Source organism: Drosophila hydei, unplaced genomic scaffold (genome assembly GCF_003285905.1).
Source record: "Drosophila hydei strain 15085-1641.00,03,60 unplaced genomic scaffold, DhydRS2 tig00000413-arrow-arrow-pilon, whole genome shotgun sequence".
In the NCBI taxonomy this organism is placed as follows: Eukaryota; Metazoa; Arthropoda; class Insecta; order Diptera; family Drosophilidae; genus Drosophila; species Drosophila hydei.
Genome location: NW_022045725.1, coordinates 360893 through 384631, shown reverse-complemented (window position 1 = coordinate 384631; position 23739 = coordinate 360893). Strand labels below are relative to the sequence as shown.

Sequence of the window (23739 nt, the reverse complement as noted above, 5' to 3'; positions counted from 1 at the left end):
TGACCAACTTTGGCTGTTAATCACATTGCAAATGTTCCGCGCGCAAATCTTCGATTGAAGCGAACTTTTCGACACCGAGAACATTCGGCATACGGTTTACTGCTCTACCTAGATTAATCATTATTAATTGAGGTGTAGCCAGGAAATGGTTGGTCATTTGTAGCTTAACATCGCTTCTCGCTCCATTGCTCTTTTTTTTAGTTCATTGTTCAACTTCTCTTTTTACTCTTATGTTTTCTTCTTCTCTCTCTCTCTCTCTCATTCACTTTTTCTCTCCATCCCATCTTCTCTTTTGCTATGTTCTTTACTCTTTTGGTTTCGTCTCTCCTCTCTCATCTTAGCATCTCTTTTATTGGAGTCGTTTTCTTCACTCTCGCTCCTCTTTGCTTTCCTGAAATGTTCGCTTCTTGCTTAGCTTCTCACTTCATATGTTGCTTTCTCCGATTTTGTTGTCCCTCTTTTGCTTCTCTCTTAGTATGTTGCCTTTTTAACTTCTCACTTTTGATTCGTTTACCTTTTGCTGTTGCTTCTTGCTCAGCTTCTCGCTTCATATGTGAAGTTGCTTAACTTATCACTTCCTGTGTTTTCTTATCCTTCAGCTTCATCTTCTTCTGACTGACTTTGCATCTCTCTCTCTCTCTCTCTCTTTTTCTTTCTCTCTTTCCGCAATGCATTTTTTGCTGTTAACCTTTGATATATTTTCTCTTCCCCCTCTTAGCCCGCTGTCTCTTATAGCGAATGGCAACTGTAGCAACTGTTCGCTTCTTTTTCTCGCATTCACAGCGCAAAGCTGCATAGAAAATAATAAAAGGCAGAGCCGAATGGAGCATGGCGAATGGGCAGTCAGCCAGGAGTCAGCTCTGTCCTATATCGTTCACATATATATATATGTATATATGTGGATTTATATCGTATATCTATATATATACAGTTTGTACTCGTATATTTGCATGAGTTTATTGTTTTGGCTCTGCATTTCAGTTGCAGCTTAGGCCAGGAGGGGATTATGCAAAGTGTTTCGCAATGGACACGCATTAGGTCCAAGCGGTGGGCGTGGCGGGGCGTGGGCGGAAGTCATAGTCGCAGACCTGTCGGCATATGAAGGAAATATCGTTTATTATAGTTAAATGTCTGCAGCACGTCAGCTTGATGGCTGACTCAGTGAACGGCAGGGCCTGAAGCGGCGTTGATAGCTTCCGCATTAGAGGCGCCGCTTGCCAGTCCCACTCCCACACCCACGCCCACTCCCACTCCCACTCCTACTCCCACATTCAATTCGAGGCGAGAGCTAGCGAGCAGCGTGTGCAAATGTCGTTTCATGGTTTCCATTTGGCTGCACACACGAGGCGCTGCAGGAGGCGGAGTAGGAGGACTCGGAGTGCGAGTGGGAAGCTGCTTGACTGATTTGCTCAGTGAATACTTGTGGAAGGCTCACAGGATACTCAGCGACTCACGACGCAAACACAAAAGGATAACGCAAGCGCCAAATTATAAACTTTAATTGACTTCCCAACTGCCTGGGCACAAATTTAAACAACAAAATCCTCACAGCTATTGTTGTTGTTGTTGCTGTTGTTGTTGTATTGAGAACTCATGTTCCTGCGTACTCAATTTGATGCTGCAACAGCTTGGCTAACAACGAAAACGGAATAGCAAATGGGGCCACATTTTCAAATCGTCCGAAACTCGCCTAACGAAATATTTGTCTGCTTCGGCTTAAAGGCTTAAGCGACAAAGGGCGTGGCATGCGCACGGACGTGGGGCACATGCAACTGTTGCAATAGAAACGTCAACAATCACAAACAATAGCCAAAAGCACATCCATTCATTTTTCCATTGTCCTGCAAGGACAACCAACCACCAACTGGATATAAATATGTGCATATGATGCTTATTTACCTTTATATATGCATATATATATATATGTGTATATATATATATATATCTATATATATATATATATATATGTACAGTGAAACCTGAACATGAGTTGCCATCTATATCTATATTTCTATCTATATCTGTATCTGTATCTCTATCACTATCTCTATCTGTATCTCTATCTCTATCTGTATCTATATCTATATCTATATCTATATCTCTATCTATATCTATATCTATATCTATATCTATATCTATATCTATATCTCTATCTACATCTCTATCTATATCTGTGTCTCAAGCTATTTCCAAGAACGAAATAGTGCTTGGACGCACTTTAAAAACAGTTTTCACTGTATACAGTAAATACACAATAAATAAATGTTTGTGTGTGCGTATTGTGGAAAGGTTTAGGTGGAATTTGTCGGGACTTGACAGGCTATGATGAACGTCTTTGGCTGGGCCCCAAGCCGAAGCCCAACGCCAGCCCCTAGCCCCGCCCCTAGCCACGTTTCCGTTGGCGATTCGTGTCGAAATTCATGCATGAGCTCCCAATATCAATTGTCCCAAAGCTCTTCTGCTCTTCTCGCTCGTTTGTGCGTCCGCTGTTCTATCTACACCACGGGCCACGCTCCTCTCTCCGCCCTCCAGCCATCGCCTTGGGTTTTGGTTCCGCCCCTTTTAGCAGTCGCTTGGTTATTGTTGCCGGCGTTCCTGTTCGAGCATTAAATTGCTTTATTATGCTTGACGTTATTATGCCCGCTGTGCAATTTGCTGCTGGTCGGGGCTCTATACCTAGCCACCTACCTACCACAGTCACCCGCAGCGGGCCCCTCTACGCAATTCTCATGTACGCTCCGTGCGTTCTTTTCCCCAGCCAGCTGCGTCTTACATTCCATTCGCTTGCTTTATTTCTTTCTTTCTTTTTCAGTTTGCTTTTGAGGCAGGGCAAGAAAGTTTCAAATTAAAATGGCTTTGCACATTTAATAGAATGTTCTCAATTACGTGAACGGCGAACGGCGAACGGCGAGCGGTAAACGGCGAGTGACTTAACAGATTCTTAAAGGCAATTCGAATTATTATAATGACGCTATCATAGTTTACAAAGTGAGCTGTCCACTGACCTTGTCCAATGCTGGGCTGATCGGAACAGATGTCAGAGATCTGTTCAAAAACTTTTACAATTAATTAAGCTCAAGTTAAGTTGGTGCTAACGACCTTCATGCCAAAGAGCTTCGAGGCACATCCTGAAGATGGATCACAGCTGACAGCCTCTATTTTTTGAAGCTTTAAAATACAGTTTAGATAGTTTTTAGCTCGTTATCTGGCGCTTAGCCTGAAAGTCGTATCAAATTGAATTGCTATATTCAAGTAGACAAAGGCTGAGTAGGGTATAGGTCTAATAATATAATAATAATATAAGAGCTCACACGAATAGATGTGCATTAAATGTGAGCAAATGAAGACGAAATTAAAAAGTAATAAAAAATGTTGCCTACTTCAGGGCGCAGGCAGATGTCAACCGAATCGCTAGCTAATTAGAGATGCATTGCGAAATGCGTGAATGCGTAAATCATTCAATATGCAGCACACGCAGACAGCGGCCGTGCCACGCCCCCTAAGACAAGTGACGCCAATCCCCTGCCAATTGATTGGGAATTGAGATTGGGCCAATGTTGAAATGCGAGAATAATGCTCAATATATCTTTCGATTTGCACTCGCAATGCATTAGCTTTGCTCTCAGCTGTGTGTGTGTGTGGTGTGTGTGTGTGTGTCGATGCTGTCGCCTGCTGTGCTAGCTGCTTGCCCCCAGTTGGCTTAGCGTCCGGGCCATCACTCGTCCTGCCTCTTGCATGCTTATGCCGTAGTAAACAACATAAATTTTTGTTAAAGTCAACAGGACGAACATTCACTGCATATCCTTCTTGCTGGCTATGCACAACAACTACTTGAATCATCTGGGAATACACACACACACACACACACACATACATATATATACTTATATATATATATAGTATAATATACATAGTATATAATTATATACATACAAAGTTGACTCGTTTGTTGGCTATGCACAGCCTGAGCTCAGTTATTTTTTTGTATCCACTCGAAATTCTTTAAGCTGAAAACTTGATTCTGCTTTAATGGGCATTTGTATAGCACGATTCGAGTGGCTTGAGTCAAGTTTCATTTAATTGCGTAGTATAAGAGGGTTTCTATTCGCGAGCTCTGCATTTGGTAATGGTATTCATATCGATTAATCGATCTTCCACTCTCCAAATGAACGTTTTGTTGCACACAGACTGAAAATAGTTCACTTTATAGCATGCAATCGTTATCGATTTATCGATATTTAACTAATCATAATTCCGTCTTCTGATCTATTTCCAGACCTAGGCATTACACTATATAGCACTATAATCATAGACCCCCGCTCACATTTAGTATATATGGAATATATTTCAGTTTGGGGTATCTCCCAAACGAGCAGTCTCAAAGAGGCTCCCAGTCCACTGACCATTAACATAAGTTAAAATGATTATTGCTATAAGCTAAGAGCTCTTATCCAGCGGAGAGAAAGAAATGCATCTGTTCATACGAGCAGTGCCTGTGTCGTAGCTCCGACGGATTCCTCATTTAAGCACATCTGTTGCGCTGCGCTTGAGTCATTGCCTTGTACAGAAGCGCTTCTGGCTACACTGAGAGAATTACTTGGTTATAAATATATATATTTATTTTTATTGATAAATAAATTTAAGCAATCGGAATAGCTTGTTAAGAATACGAAATGTTTATAAATATGTATCGATGACATGTGTGTGTTATCGATTGCTATCGATGCTGTTTTGGTTCAGTTTGTTCGGGCGTTTCTCGCAGTGTACTTAACGTGGCGCTTTAGCTGACAGACATCCTTAGTCCACCCGACGCAACATGGGCACAGAAGCCAGAAGCCCGCATCCGTCTGCTATCAGCTTTGCCAGCCGTGCACACTTTGAAGGAGAGAGAGCGACTTGAGGCAGGAAGGGAGCGAGGTAGTAGCCGACAGAGCCTCGATGTCATTTTAAAGTCAAGTGAGATACCACACTTGGCACACACACAGTCTCAGAGACAGGGACAGAGGTGAAAGTCAGGTGGTTTGCCTAACCAAATTGATTGATTTGCTCCATGTCTGGTGGATGGCACGCAATGTGGAGCAGGACGCGTTGGGTTTTAGTCTAACTTAAGCAAATGCCATAAATATTTCACACGCAGGGCAGGGTGTGAAACATAAAATTGTGATTTGGCAGAAGACAAGAGGTTTGGGGTTAAGGTTAGAGAGAACTTAGCCTGGATGCTGGCTGGGCGTGCTTGGCTGACTTGGCTTTTTGTTGGCTCATGGCTCATTAGCCCGCAAGCCAGGCCACTGAGAAATGTCCCCGACCAACTGGGACAACCAACTGTGCTTACAGCGAGCAGAGATGCACGCACACACACACACACACACATACATATATATACTTGCTTTAAATTGACAAACCGATTAAATTGGTTGCTGCAAACGGGAGTCGAACCTGTTGCCTCAAATCGCAACGAACCCAACTTAATGACTGGCTGAGCTGACGATGCAAGTTCGATAATTGAATGGCTCAAAAGAACGTTTCGTTCATGAACTGTTGAGCAGCTCAATAGAACGAACAATTCATATCGTTCACTGATCACTCAATCGGTTTACAAGTTCGTTTCAATAAGACGTTCAATTGAACCGACTCACCGCATTGTCGTTGACATCCCAGCCAGTCTAAGTAACCGGCAGCAGGTAACGAGTACTCGCTGTCAGTAACGAGTTATCGGCTAACGCGTGAGTGCTTGTGTTTGTGTTAGTGTTTGTATTTGTGTTTCTGCTTGTTTACCCTGGAGTGTCCTTCAAATACGCTTACACACACACACACACAAGTTTAATCTGTGGCACGCTTTGAGTAGCCATTTGCTTTCCAGTCAGCTCGTCCATGAAGTGCAAAATAAATACAATAAAAATCGTTAACGACCAACAAAAAAAAGACGAAAAACGAAAATGGTGAGCGAGTGGGACGGGGGAGGGGCACTGCGGTTGTAGGGGTTAAGGGATGGGGTTAAGGCAACTGCCACACAAGCCAAAACAATAAAACAATAGCTGCCGAGTCCATGCAACACCCGCACAATTGTGTGGCAAATGATGCATGAGGTAAATAAACGAAGCCCCAAACGAAGCACAAGAGGATAGCCACCAGCTGAAGAGTATACGACTAAGTGCTACCCGGTAGTTGACTTTCTTTGAATTCTTGAAAACTTTACGAGACTTTCTTTCACAGATAAAGGCTCAGCTGTACTCTAGAGCTCATCTTAGACCTGTTCTATATTCAAGTTTCTTAAAACACACATCGATATATCGATATATCGTTAAGCATAGCAATAAATATATCAAGTATACGACATGTAAGCCTTTAAAGTTAGTTATTTAGATAGACATCGTCGTCTATTCTGCTAGCATCGCTACCAATTGCCAGTCACGAACATGTTCAGTTCACCAATATGCCCATTTGCAAGTCAATAGCTGTAGGGTATAGACATCAACTTAAAGCAAAATCGAATGAAATTCCAAATAGAATTCCTCCAAGCCACAACTCGAATATGTACAGGCTAGAAAAGGCTTCGCCGTATTTGTAACTAAAAATCAAATTTTATTTTCCAAATAATTTCCATTTCCGTTTATGTTTATGCCATGAAGCACTAAGCTAAACCAACTTTAATACCCACAGATGACAAAAACTGATTACAATCCAAGTGTTGTTCAACCCTCTAAGTGTGCGTGTGTGTGTGTGTGGATAGCCGAACCGAAGCAGCTGTGAATCTGATTACACCTAAAGTGCTAGGGCAAGAAAAACAAACAACAACTAAAAGTGCTCAGGTCGGGAGTGGCCGACTAGAAGATACCCAAAGGGTATGCACCCTGCTTAACTATGGGTTATTATAATAGTTTAATAATATATAGCTACAAATTGCATATCTGTCGTAGATCAGATAGCTATATCGATATTTATCGATGAGTATATCGATAAATAGCTAAAATGCTTTTCTCACTAGTTCATTTAGATATCGCTAAAAGTTCAATAATATATAGCTACAAATGTATGTCGTAGATCAGATTGATCTATCGATACTTATCGATAAATATGAATTATTGGGATAGAACAAGCTTAACTACTTTCCTCTCTTGTTTCTTTAGACTTAATCGATATATATCGATAATAGTCCAATAATATATAGTTCATAATTTCAAATCTGTCATAGATCAGATATATATAAATCGATAAAAAATAACTATCGAAAAAAAAAACGAGCTAAGCTTCTTTAGACTTGATCGATATACATCGATAGATATCCACGCCACGCCTTCTGCTGCCTGTGACAAACACTTACCCAAAATGATGATTACCCCAAAATTCAATGAGTTGAGGGTATGACCAAGGAAAGAAAAAAATAAAATGAAATAAAATAAAAATTGTTGAGTTGGGGAAAAGGAACGAAATTCGATCACGTAAATTGAGTTTACGCTTTGAGTCGCTTCTGAAGCAAGCAAAGAAAAACATTTGCGGCAGCACGTAGCTCGCTGAAAGCGTATTTGCAGTGCATGCGGTATTTGTTTAAATAGCGAATACTGAAAAAAAAAAATGAAAAAGTCGCATAGGAGCAGAAAAAAGCTGAATCAATTGAGGTTAGGTCATGCTTGCTGCTTGCTGCTTGCTGCTTGAACTTTGGCAACAAGTTGGATTGTCTTAGCCATTTCTCCACTTCAAGTGTGCAGCTGTTGACCCCGAAACGAACGTCCTTAAACGTGCTGGCAATATATCCCATGTCGAGTTACAGATCATCAGCAAAAAAAGCTATACAAATTGAGGTTAGGTACGGCGCGATGCTAGAGTGAGGCTGAAGCAGAGATTTGTATGCGGCCAACAGCTGTGCTATAGGTGCAAAATGAAAGTCTGGCAAAGATCATCAGCAAAAAACCCTTTCAAATTGAGGTTAGGTCAGACTTGATGCTTGCTTCCTATACAATTAATGCGCTTGAATTAGGCAAGCTATTGGAGACGAGCTAAGGGCGCCTAGCAATAGACGCAATGGGTCTTACCATTAACCAAAATGAAGCCTATACATAACAGTGAATTCGGCCAATCCTTGAGCTGTACTGATAAGGCAACGACAATGTTTTCATTTGATATCCATATATTTAATGTTGTCTGCTTGAGATCATGTATTGTATTTCTTGTATTATACAGCAAAACTAAAAACAGTTAGTTGTTCAGTGTGTGTGTGGGCGTGTGGGCGTGTCAGTGTGTGTCAAGAAGTAAACAAAACGCATTTTCCAAAACAGTCAAAGAGAGCGAGCCAAAGAGTTAGAGAGAGAGAGTGAGCGAGCGAGCGAGCCAGAGCGAGAGAGAGCTAAAAAGCACATGAGTCCAGTGTTGTAAAATGCAGTGTGTAATGCAGTCTGAGTGTTATCGAAACGTAAAAGTTGGAAAAATGCGTTTCGGTTTAAAGTTCTTGTTGCAGGCTGTGTTGTTGTAGTCGTCGTTGTTGTCGTTGTTGTTGTCGTTGTTGTTGTTGTTGCTTAAATATGCTGGCCCAGCGAGGCGACCAGCTTGATCAGTTGATTGCGCTTGGCCTTGATGACATCCTGATGCAAGGGCTGGACTCCATCGACGCTGTCATAGCGATTCACATAGTCAGTGAGCTGATCGGCCATGCAAATGACGTGGATGCCGCAGTCGTAGTCGTTGCTCTGTTGCAGGCAGCGCATGCCACGGAAGCGTGCATGCTGCATGTCCAGCACGTCTTTGATATTGTTGACCAGCTCCAGGGAGCAGTTCGTATTGCCGCCGCCATACGAATCGAAATGAAAGAAGCTCTTGTCCGGCCTGGAGGCCACAACCAGCGACCAGTGGGCGCCGCCCCGATCACGCGAATGACTGTCATTGACCGCTATGAAGATGAACGGCTTGCGCAGCACCTGATGCTGCGAGACCAGCAGTCCGTGCAGCTCCTTGTCGTCCATATAGAGCATGCACTGCGACATCTCCGGGGTGACAAAGAGAAAGTCCATATTCGATTTGTATTTGATTTCCTCCAAATAGGCGAAATAGAAATTCAATATTGCATCGTTCAGCCAGTGCGGTCCGTGCAGCAGCTGCACATCGCTCATGCGCAGCGCGTTCTTGCTGAGCGATGCCAAAATGGGATCGGCACGAGATGCCTTCGGCTTCTTACTGTGCACCATGTTGGTGCTGCTGCTGCTGTTGCTCGAGCTAGCTGGGCAAATGTTTGCATTGCTGTTAATGTTGTTGCTGTTGCTGCTGTTGTTGCTGTTGCTGTTGCTGTTGCTGTTATTGTTGCTGCTGTTGCTGTTAATGTTGCTGCCGTTGCTATTGCTGTTGCTGTTACCTCCATTACTGTTACCATTGCTATTGATATTGTGCTGATCGCCATTGCAATTGCTATCATGATTGTTGCCATTGCCATTGCCGTTGCCGCTGAGATGGCCATGGCCATGGCTATGGCCATTGCCATTGCCATTGCCATTGCCATTGATGCCGTTGCTGTTGCAGCTGTGGCTAATGCTATTGCTGGTGATCTCGCCGCCATGGCCATCGCCCATGGCGTGCTCGTCCAGCTCACTGATCAGATTCTTGTTGTCATTGTTCGCCTCGTCGAGGGCAGCTGTTGCTGCTGTTGCAGCCGCTTGCACGCGACGCTCGGCGCGTTTCTTTTGGCGCACGTTGCGCGGCATCTTCTAATCAGTCTAAGTTGCCTTTAGCTCCTTTAGTCGTCCGCTCGTCAGGCGTGGCAAACTCAGCAAAACCTGGAAAATTAGCACAGAGAAGACAGAACTGATCACAAGCAACTGAGGGACATCCGAATTCGTTCCGCTTTTACCTCACTTCGTACTTACGCAAAAACCAATTTAATGTGAATTTTAAATCCAAATTCAAACAAATAGTTTGAATTTCGTCCCTTTCGCTTCTGACAACTATTGCAGCAACTGTGTGGATTGCTCAAACAGTTTTGACTGCCAGGCTCTAGGGCAAATGTAGGCGGCAGCACAGCCAGTGTTGCCAGATCACTCAAAAAAGCTCGTTCGCTTTTCTCGGCTAATCGTTAATCGTTAATCGTTACGTCCATATATCGATTGACTTATCAATTTTTAAATGCATCTGCCTCTGAGAGAGTGTGGGAAAGTGAGTGAGAGGGAGAGAGAGTGAGAGTGAGAAGGAGAAGGAGAGACGGGGAAACTTCGTTTAACCCATTAATTTTCTGATTTTGGTGTATTCTCTTCTCTATTTCAAGTTCATTTCCATTTCAAATGCATTAACTGAAGGTAAGCGAAAGAGAGAGAGAGAGAGAGAGAATGCCAAAATTCCTGCTTTCGAGCTATTCGAATTTCGATTACATATCGATTGTTTCTCTGTTAAAGGGAAGGCAGAGAGCTGAGGCTCTCGCTATCAGCTTTGCAGCTAAGCAAGTTCTCATTTCGATAACTTTCCGTTTACCTAGAAGCAAGTGCAGCTAAGCTTCAGTTAATCGCGTTGCTTAGCTAACGATAAATTTGAATGTTTTTCAAAAATATCGCTTGATAAAGCAGTGAAACTTTTGACAAATGAAATGTGTCTGAGAGAAGGAAGGGTGTGCGTGTGCGTGGGTGTGGGTGTGGGTGAGTGTGTGCATGTGCTCTTCGTGCTCGACTGTGCTTGACATTTGCCCAAGCTGCCGTAACAAATCCAGTTAATTAATTTAAATGTAATTTTATCTGCCTCCTTTTGGTGCATGCTCCAAATACATAAATCCATTAAAGTGTTGCGAGAGTACAATAGAGACGCATATAGTCGATATATATATCTGTTTGACATTTTTGCCAATTGAAGCCTATTTCATGGAATGCTCAGATTGATTTTTGACAAATTCATTGACATCTGTGAAGCATAGGGAATCAGAAAACCCTCTGGGTCACCTGTCTGGCAATTGGCCAATTGGAATTCAGTAAATCTCGTCACTCATCAACGGCTTCGAGAGGAATTTGTGTTCAGGTGGGGCAAATATAATTGCTTCTAAATATTTCTCTTGTATTTAGATACAGATACAGGGTATCTGGCAGTCAGGCACTCTCGGCTAGAGCACTGCTACTTGTCTTTGTTTTTTCTCATTGTTTTAACTCATTTCTGGGAGCTTTCATTTTTGTTGCTGCGCGCGCGGTCAGGATTTATTTAAAGGGATTTGTCGTCCTCGTCGTTGTCCTCCGTAATTTCATTTGCTTGCCAGCTGCGACGTGGGCATATGCCACACCCCCTCACCCACTCCCCAGGCAGCGCGGGTCCTGCTTGCCAATAGCTGTGAAAAATAACATTAACGCGACATTCAGGCAAAAAAAGAAGCGAAAAAGGAAGGCAGCACATAATACTCATGAAGAGGCCAGCGTGTGCGTGACTCATTTGCATATAGGCACACACACACACACACACACACACACACACGCGCGCGCACATGCATATATGTGGCATATATATCTGAGTCTACGCGATATGGACTTATCCATGTGACCGAAAATCTTCTTATCCCATTTGGTATTGTCGTTTCGAGGCTGTTTATGGCCTGCGGCCTGGCCTGTTCGTCAGCTCATTTAAATTAACAGTGAGCGACGGTGGGGCGGCCGGGTGTGGCAGAATGTGGACGGACATGCCGCACAGGCGACGCCATTTCCTCTGTATTTTTTGTGCGTTTTGTTGCTTTTTGTCGGCTGTTTAAAACTTTAATAAATCGATTTGTGGCGTCCAAAATTGAATTTGCTTCAATGACTTTGCTCGCTCAACACTTTCGGATACCCTGTAAATAGTTATACGCAAACAAAGGGCCGACACAGTTGAACTTTGTCAACTTTTACCTAACTATAGTCGATTCAGGGCCTTGCCATGCCACACTGTCACAGCAGACAGGCTATGCAAGCACCAATACTTTAAGCTCGCATGCGTTGCGCAACACTGGCAAAAGCCTGAAGCTCCATTCAAGTTTAATATGCACGCAGAGCAGAGCTGGCAACGGGTTAAAGCGTCAAAGCATCACATCTCTGGATGCTGCTGTGTTGGGTAGCTTGGGGATTACACTAACTTAGCCCAACCAAAACACGCGAGCAGCTCTTAAATCTGAAATAGCAAACTCTACTTAAAATGCAATTATAACATTACGAGCGAGAGAGAGAGAGAGAGAGTGAGGGAGGGAGGGAGAGAGAGCTAGAGGGTGCGAGAGGGCAGCGTGCGGATTAGGGATAATATGCAGTCAGACAAATGGAAATTCTGAAAAGCACAACGCGCTCTGGCCAAGCCATAGAGAAAGAGTGAGATAGGAGCTGAGAGAGAGCGAGAGGGAGCGAGCAGCTTACCTGAAGTGGGAGTGTGGTCTGAGCAGAGAGCACAGAGCAGCATAGCTTACTAAAATTGAATAGCCAAAAATCAAACTAAAGAATGTTTCGAATACTTTTGATCTATCTCAATCTCTATGTCTCTCAATCTAGCTCAATATCTCTTCAACTCTATTTCTCTCTCTTTCTCTCTCTCAATCTTCCTTAATCTCTGTCAATCTTTCTCTCTCTCTCTCTGTCTCTCTCTCTTTCTTTATCTAACTCAATTTTTCTCAATCTCTCTTAAACTCTCTCAGTCTCTCTTTCCCACCCTTTCTCTCCGCCTCTCCCCCTCTCTCCACCCTTTCTCTCTCTTGCTTAATACACTTTTTATTTCTTTATGTTGTAATATAGCACATATAAATTTTAACAACAAATTGAAACGATTTGAATAATTGCGAAACAACTCGACTTACAGAAATTCATCATTTTTTGTCGCAATATGAATTCCATGGAGTCACTTTTTGTTGGCCTTTTCTTTTTAAGCAGCTTACAAAGAAATTTGCAATATGTTCTCATGATATTGTTCATCCAATTGGAAGCTGGCCAAGGGGCGGGGAGGGTGCTGCCTGGGGTCGGAGCTACCATAAAACCAAATGGAAACAAAATCATGCGAAAAATCATAGCAAGCAAAAGAACATTCAGTGGCAAAGATATTGAATTCAATTATGCTTATGGCCACAGCTAGTCCGAGAGTGAGTCGGAGAGTTGCAGTCGGACGCAACCGACTGCATGATACCCGTGCACGTGTTGAAATATCGAAAATCGATAATTATCGATTCTGAAAGCTAAAGCTGTGAATGATATTGCTTACACTTGTATTCAACTTGTAGGTAAGAGAGTTAAGGGGCTTTAAAGGATTGACAGTAAAAGGACCTCAATAATTCATCTAGAGACGAGGCATAGATAGTCCAATATACTCACTCTACGCGCATAAAAATGTCTTGTGAATCAGAACTGCACAAAGCTCTCTTTGTTTCTATCTCTTTGAATACATATATCTATATATGAATATATATTCTGACTATGTTCGAATTGTCAAAAATATTATAAAGGATTCAAATTAAAGCACGCCCCAAAGCTATAAAAATGCGTTGCGAACAAGTCAGCGTGCAAATGCAAGGAGCACTTGACTAGCAGATACCCTGTAGCTATGTAACAGAAGAAAATAAGAAGAGAAATGCCCAGCTCTATTTACCATTCGAATAGCTTCAAGTCCTCCTGCTATAAGAGTTAAGGGGTAAATATAACTTAGCGTTTTATGGTTCTATATAACACAGCTTCAGGAGCAGATTTCTGTGCTGGGATTATTACCAGTTACAGGGTATATAGACACGCATAATTACATTTATATAGGTAGTAAAAATACCTACAACAAAAGCTCTTAGCTCAAGCGCCATAACAAGAACAACGACAACTGTTGTTGGCATTTTATTAACTCAAGCGATATGATTTTATATATATATATATATATTTTTATATATAAAATATGCATAAAAAATACAACAACAAGGCTGCACTCGCTGCAGTAAATGAAAAAGACAAGTGCCCCAACGGAGAATGCCCGACTGGGAGATACCCTGAGTGGCGCCTGACGAGCATTCCAGCCAATAACTGTATCTGTATCTCAGAACCGACTGCAATTGCGCGTCTATTTATACAACTCCAATAAGAGCTCCAATAAGAATAGAACTCCAATTGCCAGGTGCCTATGGCAGCTAAGCAAAGGGGTTCTCTGTTCCTTTGTGCAAAACTCAATCTGATTCTGCTGATTATTCCCAGAGCTACTCGTACGCTGATCTCTCCCTCTGCCTGTTACATGCACATAAAAAAGTCGTAATGCCCCAAATTCCCATTTGCAATGTTTAGGCCAAGGAAATGCCTAAGAAAAGGAAGAGTAAGCGCGGGTGAGCGAGAGGGAGGGATCAGAGACAGCGGCTTGCATGTAAATGTTGTGGTTACGGCCCAACCAGATAAGATTCTAATGAAATTTACACACACACACACACACACGCGCACACATTTAATCTGAGTGGCTTGAGTTGGCTTGGAGTGTGGGCCGTGTATGCCCGAGGGGGTCGAAGGATATTGAGGCTACATTGCAAACCTTAAACTTGAGCTTATAATTGGCATATAAAATGACTGCATGCAGCCAGACAAAGGATATTCACAAAGAGAGAGAGAGAAGGAGACAGAGAGAGAGTGACAGAGACAACTTAAAAATATACACTGAAACAAAAGCGCAATACTTCACTTGTTTATATTTGTGCATAATTCTTTTTATTTAGTTGCACTTGAATATAAACAAATTTGAATTTGATACAATTTGTATAGGCTGCACTATATTTTACAGGGTATCAGTGCAGTTGCTTTGCTTGATGTTAATAACGTTCGCTTTGAGGGGTTTCAGCTCTTTTTATTTTAAACGTCTTCCATCCAACCAAACAAGGAAGTTGCTGCTGTTGTTGTTGTTGTTGTTGTTGTTGTTGTAAGTGTTCTTGTTTGGGTGCTAATTAAATGCGCAGCCAAGCCACCCTTTTGCTTGAGCACAAAAGCAAGAAAAAACGTCGCCAAACACGTAATTGAAATAAAAGAGCATGGCAACTGCTGATGCCCTGGGGATATTGTATAATAAACACACACACACACACAGAAGCGCACGCACCTGAAGCGCTGCTGTTACTTTATATAAGCTATACCCTGCAGCTATTGCCGATACAGGTATATACTCTCAGAGACACCAATGACTACCATTTCTTGTTCTGGTTAAACAATATGACTATTTGCTTTATTTCGGGCATATGAGCGCACCTAACTGTGCACTGGCTGACAGTGCAGGGTATGTGTTAGTCGAGCACTCGACTGCGCGTCTGTTAAATGCCCCCAAAAAAGCGGTAATTACATAAGTGGGCCGCCTGAGCCTAACTGTCAGTAATCTCAGTCGCAAAGCTGTCGCCGCACACACACACACACACACACACACACTCCTCTCTCACACACACACAGTCATACATATGTGTAAGTGGCTCTTTCATGCATGTTTCCGTTCGCTTTTGACATTGTAATGTCATCATTTCGTAGCACATCTTGAGCTTTAATTCTGGTGATTTCTCTTTATAGGTTTTGCATCGTCTTGAAGCGAGTTTGGCATATATATAGGCTCTGAAACGAAATGGTATTGAAACATGGTTTTCTTTATTTTCGAATTTTTGTATCCTGCTTGAAGCGAGTTTGCCATTTACGTTTAAGCTAAATTATAGGAAACGAAGTGGAATTGGAACATGAAGTTTTGTTTGCTTTTAAATCAGTTTTTTTGCATTTTTGTATTTGAAAGGACTTTAGTATAAGCAGCATAACTTCCATTTAAGGTTGTTGAAACGAAATGGAAATGAAACATTTCTTTCTTGTTTTATATACCTAGTTTCAAGTGAGTTTGTCAATTGGATTATATGAATACGATTTTGATTTAAGCTATAAACAATATGAAACCAAATGGAATTGAAACATTGTTTTTGGTTTGCTTTTATTTCTTTTTGTGGTATAATTGAAATGTGGTTTTTCATATGATAGTATATATAACTTAAATTTTAAATAAATCATTTGAAACGAATTGGAATTGAAACATGGCCTTTTATTTCAAAATCGAATTTGAAGCATTTTAATCATATACTTAAAGCTTGAGACAAGATGGAATCGAAACACAAATTAGTGCAGCTGAAACTGACTGGAATCGGCACATTTATCGATAACCTTGCACAGCAAGCAGTACCGTTAGTTGGCAGCCATAAGCTGAAATACTGCCAACAGTTTGCAACAAATGCGGCTGCTGCTGCTACTGCTGTGAGTGCTCTTGCAGCCATTCATGTGCAGCTTCCATAATTTCAATGTCGACGGCAGCGGGGCTTATGCGGGAAACAAGCCACTTTATTATTATTATTATTATTATTGCCATTATTATTATTATTACGCTTAGCCGGCATATGGGATTTGCACTTCCTGCACGCTGCCTCTTGCAATTTGCTTGCCTCGAAGGGGATTTAATACTTGGCTAGCTTCGTATGTGAGTTTGCGACTTTAGGATGGCAAACAAATTGCGAAAATACAATACAGCAATGCTGAAAACTTATCCCGTGCGAGCACATCCTGGCCGGGCACCTAGCCACCCACCCACTGGCTGGCAGGCAGCAGGCAGAAGGCAGCTCATGAGCAGCTGTCGAATATGTTTTGCAGCTGGCAAGTGCCTCGCCCCACCTCCAACTCCACCTTCTGCCGTCGCTTTTGTGCTTGAAGCATAATTCGACTTTTGATACCCCGTCTGAGAAGGATGCAATGAGCCATCCTCCCAGCCATGCCGCAGCTGAGATAAACGTGCGAAAGCCGAAAATTTGATGAAATTGAAAAATGGCAAACCATAATTTATTCCCGCCTCTGTAAGCCTTCCGCCCTGTGATACAGTTTTTTATGCAAAAATACATAGAGAGCAAATGGATGTAATGATATTGATAATAATAAAGCTACTGATAATGCTGTCCTTTGTTTTTGCTTGCCTCCTTCTGCCTCTGATTGCTGTGTAGTGAGGTAGTCCGGTGGAAGCAATCGCTGCATGGAGCTAAATTTTCTATTCTTGCTGAGGGATCCTTTCACACTTTAGCTCGGCCTTAGACGCAGGGCAGGCATTGATACTGCAAGGCCACCGATGGGCCGTCTATAGCTAACTCCATCCCTATTGATGATGATAATCATAATGAGAATGACAACGATAATAGTATCTACAAGTATGCACAACAGTTGAAGCATTTATGCTCGCCGAAGTTTCCCTCATTATCAGGCTCCAGCCGCGTCTTGATGCCACCCACTACCGGCAGGTACCACCCATCGACACAACTGGAGCAAGTTTGGCAATCGATAAGAGGAGCAATTAAACATGTTTTATGGCAGCCCGAACAAGGGCATTCAGCTTAACCTTAACCTTAACCTTAACCTTAACTTTAGCCCTAACCTTAACATGAACTTTAGCCTTACCATTCACTTTAGCTAGAACTTCCAAGTTAGGCTCGATTCGGTTAATCAGCTGTGAAATGTTTACGCCTTATGCCGCCACATGAATATGAATTTCAGCACTTGCTCTCGTGGCCTCAGCGGCAAGCATTAGAGCCGAACATAAATTTCAATTTTTAAGCCATTATTCACGAGCCCTATCTGTGGCCTGTGCTCAGCGCGCCGTTCATCCTGTGTACACTGCAAAAAAGCGGGCAGCAAGTCAAGTGCAAACACTCAAAGTGCGCAAATTAATGTATTCAATTAAAGTTGAGGATTGCAACTGCAGAAATTACGCAATGCAAACTATCCCAAGTCAAGTTTACCAAGCGGACACAAAGTTAGTCAACTTAACTGTTGACAGAAGTGACAAATAGCTGAGGCTAGACTTGGAGGCGATAGAGACAAGTAGAGAGAGGGAGAGAAAGAGGGAGCGGGAGATGTGAGTGATGGAGACGCAGAGAGAGGGGGCAGGAGCGGGGAGTAGAAGGCGAGATAGGCAGAGAGAGTTAGACAGAGAGAACGAGTTAGACAGGTAGAGAGGAAAGAGAGAAAGAGAGAGAGAGTTAGGCAGAGAGAGAGAGAGAGAGAGAGAGAGGAAGAGACAGCGAAAGAGAGAGAGAAAGAGTGAAAGAGAGAGAGAGAAAGAGTGAGGGAAAAAAAGACAGATAAAGAAAGAGGCAGACAAAGAGAACAAGAAAGAGAAAGAAAAAAGGGTAAGGGACATCTAAAATATATATATTATAGATACTATATATATATATACTATAGATTGCATATTATTATTACGTTTTATTTTTATTATTAATATTATTATATTAGTATTATGATATTAAATTTATTTACTGTATATATATTCAATATTATATATAGCTCTAATGGGAGTTATCGAAAAAGTATTTTGTTAATGAAGAAATGAAAAATTGAAAAACTTTCTCACACACGAAGTTTATATTAAAGTCTCCCGTCGAGTATTGCACTCGATTCTCTTTCAGCTTTGTGTCAAAGTAATGTAGGGGAAAAGGATATGACAATGTTCATATAAAGTGCACACACATATGGAGAGTGAGAGGGAGTGAGTGAGAGAGAGAGCGAGACAGAGATGGGGGCAGCTGCTTTTGATGACAAGCAAGAGTTATGAAGGACGAGCAGCTTTGCTGTTTGAGTGTGCCGTTAAAAGGGATATATCTGTATATATATATATATATATATACGCATATTCATATAAATTCAACGCATATTCATGAATTTTCAATGAACTAGAATATTGATTGATTGGCATCAATAACAGTGCACCGAGCTATGGCTATGCAAGGCAATTTATCTAATACTGCCGTCATATATAGAGCATGTGCCTCTCGCTGTGGGTCACTGTCAAATGCTCTTGTCAAAGGTCCAAAAAAACCCATCGCCAAAAAAGGAAATTCAACTAAATATCCGATTTGTGGCATTTGCCAAATTGTCTTTTTTGTTTATTTTTTGCAAAAGCCAGAAGTCGGGACCTTTGCCCTTTCAGCCAACATTGAAACACTCTATATGTGTGTGCGAGTGTGTGTGTGTGTGTGTGTGTTTGCCTTCACATATGACTAACGGTCAACAAAACCATGGAACAAAAAGATTAGATGAGAGCTGAAGCGTGGCCAGGTTTCAAATTCCTTTGAATTTTTCACAGCACAAAATGTCAACAGAAAATGCAAACAATTCCATAAACACGACAAATATATATACATATATATGCACATATATATAGATATATATCTATGTGGCTAGTTCGCTGCTAAATAATTTAAAAAGTTTGCATTGGTTTATTCAGCTTTACTTCATTATTCATTACTTAATTCCTAAAATATTCGTTTACAAAGTTTTCTTTTCTCTTCTTTCTGCAATGTTTTTTTTTTGTTTTGCTTTTAATTTAGTAAAAATGTTTTTGTATTCCATTAAATGTGAATGGGGATTGCGAAACAGAATGAGATTGAGAATGAGAACGAGAAGAGCAACAAGTTTACACAAAATCAAATCAAAAGCGGGCCAAAGGCGGCTCGACCAAAGGGTATTTTGGCTACGTCATTAAATATGTAACGCAACCAAGAAAAATAAAAAAAATTATAAGCATACAAAGGATATATATATGATATAACTGTATATGATATGGGATACATGTATGTGTGTAAATATTAAATTTTAAATATTAAATATTAAATATTAAATGCGAAGTGTTAAATGTTAAATATTAAATATTAAATATTAAATATTAAATATTCAATGTTAATTGTTAAATGTGAAGTGTTAAGTGATTTGTGCTAAGCGTGAACTCCCTCTTTCGCTCTCCTATACACTCAGTGACACACACCTTCGTTTCCTCTCATGCACACACACACACACATGCTTAAATTACACTTTGAATAAGCCAAAGGAGATTTCAATCAGGATTTGAATTATGCGTGTGTGTATGTGGCACGATTATCTGTAGGCTGCTGGAATCATAAATCAAATGTGTGCCAGCGCATTAGAAATTATACTAATTAATAATACATATTGCTAATTAAATGCCATTCATGAGAATGCCCTGGGCGAAGTCCCATTTTTGTTGCATACTTTTCTGGGCACGTCCCAATGTGGGTGTATATTTATCTAGCTGTGGTGGGTCTATATACATAAATGTACACAGATATATATATATATATATGTGTGTGTGTGTGTGTGTGAGTGACTGACTCCCTAATCGCTGGCCATCGAGGCCGCATTCTAATGGTCAGGCAAACAGGCTGGCAGCAGCAGCAGCAACAGCATTGAGTTTTTATGGCCTCAAAGAATTTCCAATTGCGGCGCAGTTAAAACTGTCAGCTGTTGTTCAGGGTGATTTGTGATCTCAGCGGGCCTTCGTATAGCATGAGGCATGAGGCATATTGGAATTTAAGGACTTTAAATGCTATTAACATAAACGTTTTATATCAATAGCTCACTATGTTTATGGTGTTCGATGGCTTTAAGTGTGATTAACATGAATTTCGTTGACAAATGTTCGTTAAATTAGTTGTATTCGGAAATATGAAATCTCAGTTTATCGTCAGCATAAGCTTCACATAACAGAGGTGTGGTTATAAGCTGGCTATAGGCTTCAACTTTTCAAGTACTTCATTTTATTAACATGAGCTTTGCAGCATGTTTTCAGCTATGGGAACCCAACGTAAGCTATATTAATAATATTAACCGAATGTTATCAATTTGAGTTCCCATGAAAATGTTGTCGGTTGTCGCAGCTATTTCGAAAGTGCTCACAAATATGATTCATATTTTCAATGATTCCAAAATAATTGTCTGATATTCGTATTATCAACAGCAGACTCCATGCATGAAACGGTACAGACTCTATTCGATTGAAGGCTTTATAGGTATGATGGAACTGATTAGATGCAAACATCCATTTCGATAGCTTAAATAGGCGCTGTTATCGATCTGTCTATTTGCCTTCTCTTTTCTTGCGGTATTTACAGCGGATGGTTGCTGCAGTTCAAAGACACACGAAAGTCATGCAAAGTCAAATAAAATTTGGCACGCAACAAACATTTTGATAAATTTATATACACGCAAACACATACACACACACAGCCAGTTGTATATGTGTATATATGTATGCATGGAAACCCGTTGGCATTGCAACAGGAGTCTGAGCTGTGTTTGCCTTCACATGTGATTCGCACGACTTGAAGCCGCCTTTGACTTTGACTTTGACTCGAGAGTGGTTTTTATTTTATTTTATTTTATTTCGTTTCATTTCGTTTCGCTTCGTCTTCTTTTTTGTTTGTTTGCCAAGCTGAAAATGTATTTGAGTTTTTGCTTTCGTCACTCGTTGTCTCTCTGCTTGTCTGTTTGTGTTAAGTCTGCATTAAAATTTCATTTGCCAACGCATCTCTCACATCGACTTTAATACACGTCCTTTGTCGACAGTCGCATAATTCATAACGGAACTCGCTTTAACAGCTGCGGCCCGACAACGCAGCATCATGAATCGCGTTAATCGATTGTCGGCGGCAACTGTGAATGCCATCGAAGCGCAAGGGGGCGGAAAGGGAAGTGGACTTTCAGCTAACAGCTAACAGGCTGGCAATTGCTATAAATCCATTCCATATATGTATATGTATGTGCATATAGATTACATATTGTTGTTGTAAGCTATTCGCATTGAATGTAGTACGCACATATATATATATATATATATATATATATATATATGTACATATGTAGACTAGATTTATTAACATACATTCATGCAAAGGCTTATGCATGTGTGTGTGTGTGTATGTACAAGCAGTTGATATTCCAGCTAGCAAATGTTCAATCTTCGATAGCTTTGGAAGAGAATCTTCTAGTCAGCACCATACACATACAATCATGAACATATGTATATTCTTAGATCTTGGTCAGATTGCCAACGAAATTGTTTATGGGAATGCAGACGCGTGTGAAAGCTTCTAACTGCACGAATGGCAATATGAAAAGCTCGTAAGCGTTGGCACATACATACATACATAAGTATCTATATATATGCATATACAATGTAAGAATAGGTGTATGTGTGTCTACAGCTATATATGTATGTATAGTTATGTAGTGCCTCATATGGCACTCATTGTAGCAGAGCCTTATAGCAGCTGACAGCGCGCTTTTTGCGTGCGCTCAAAATGAATTACGAGATGCTAAACAACTGTAGCAACAGCAGTCGCAGCAGCAGCAGCGGCAGCAGAGACCATGGAGATAGCAGCAGACGAAAGACCAAGAACAACAACTGACATCCACTTCAGGTAAGAGGGGACAACACCAATGTTGGCCTGTTGCACGTCGGTTGCCGCAATACAATTTTAAATGTGAAATGCTATTTGCACGAACTGCCCTCTCCACTAACACTCTCATACAATAGCCACGATCTCACCTCCCGTTCTTCATCTCACTCTCCGACTCGCTTTAGTCCTCTTTATGTGCCTTATATTGTTTTAACTTTCATGTTTTTATGCTACTGCTTATACTCTGTTCACATGGCGCAGACGGCCATATTGTCAAGAATTTATAGAACATTTTTAAATTAACGAAATTGTATATTATGTTTTTCTAGTCATGGTTTGACAGCGATTGACATTTATACAGTCTTAGAATCTTCTGGTCAATTCTTGAGAAGCAACTTTTATCTGTAGTTATTTTGCATTGCATGTTGTACAGAGCATTGCGCCGTCAACTACATTTAATTGACTTCTTGTTTTTACAGTTTTTTTATGTTGTTTTGTTTCTTGTCTAATTTTCATGCAATTTGCCTGCAATTTGCGTCCCTTCCGCCTACATGCGAATTATTCACAATTTCATTTCGCCGCGCAAAAGCGAAGCGAATTGAAGAAAGCGAGAGTAACTGTATGTATGTGTGAGGGAGAGTGATGGAGAGAGAGAGAGAGGAGGAGGAGGAGTAACAGGGAAGCTTCAATAGGAAACGCCACCAGCAGCGACAAATAAATTAAATAAAAATTTGCGTGGCTCGCTTTTTGTGCCTTTTGGCAAAAAGGAAATGAATGATTTATGGGCAAAGGGACAGCAGCGGACCTTAAGGCGGAGCGGAGTGTTGTTTGCAGTAATTGGGGACTGGGGGATGACTGGGGCTTGCTTGGTTGTTGAGTGCACCCCATACAAGTTTGTAGCGTGTTCACTGTACTGCACGTTTTTTTTGTGCGTCTAATCCTTTTTGCACTAATTTATTTACTTTGCCAGCCTTTTCACTTAAGCGCATAAATCAAATAAGCAAATAAAAATAAATTTGAACTTTTCTCTTTCTTCTACGTCGCTCTTTGCTGCTCATTTTTTCTGTACTGTGATACCCTGTATATTGTGGTAATGAGTATGCCGGCGCTCATCGAACACGTCAGCTGTAAAAAGTAGGCTCTCGAAATTTGATATGAAAGTTGAGATACATATCTTGGTGTCAAAACAAAAAAATTAATTCTTCAATTAAAATCCAGGGCATCTCTTAGTCGAGATACAGTTAAAGGTTGCTATGTTTTTTGTTTGCTTTTTTTGTCCACGAACTGGCTTTAAAATTAATTAAACTAAAAACTTGAGCAAAAATGCGAAGAAATTCATTTAAGTCGAAGGCTGCCAACTTTTTGCCTGGCAACGAATTGGTAATGAAGTCACCCAAAACTTGGCGACCAGACCCTGCTGAGTGAGCCGGGGTGGTTGGTGGGTTGGTTGGATGTTTGGTGGCTCTTTTGCATGTGTTAAAAAACGTGAAAAGTCTTGCGGAAAGTCAGCGAATCGGAAAATTCTTCTAGCTGGCCAGCAACACTTCCCAATTTTACCTTCACTCCAGCGAGCACCT

General features: G+C 41.1%; 1 protein-coding gene across 1 annotated transcript; it reads right to left on the bottom strand.

Moving 5' to 3' along the window:
• Nucleotides 1–8128: 8128 nt before the first annotated feature.
• On the bottom strand, nucleotides 8129–9273 carry LOC111597276 (sentrin-specific protease 8-like). The gene has a single exon (XM_023311892.2). It carries the CDS (start codon nucleotides 9174–9176, stop codon nucleotides 8511–8513), a length of 666 nt encoding a protein of 221 aa, XP_023167660.1. The 5' UTR covers nucleotides 9177–9273; the 3' UTR covers nucleotides 8129–8510.
• Between the last annotated feature and the right edge of the window lie 14466 nt (nucleotides 9274–23739).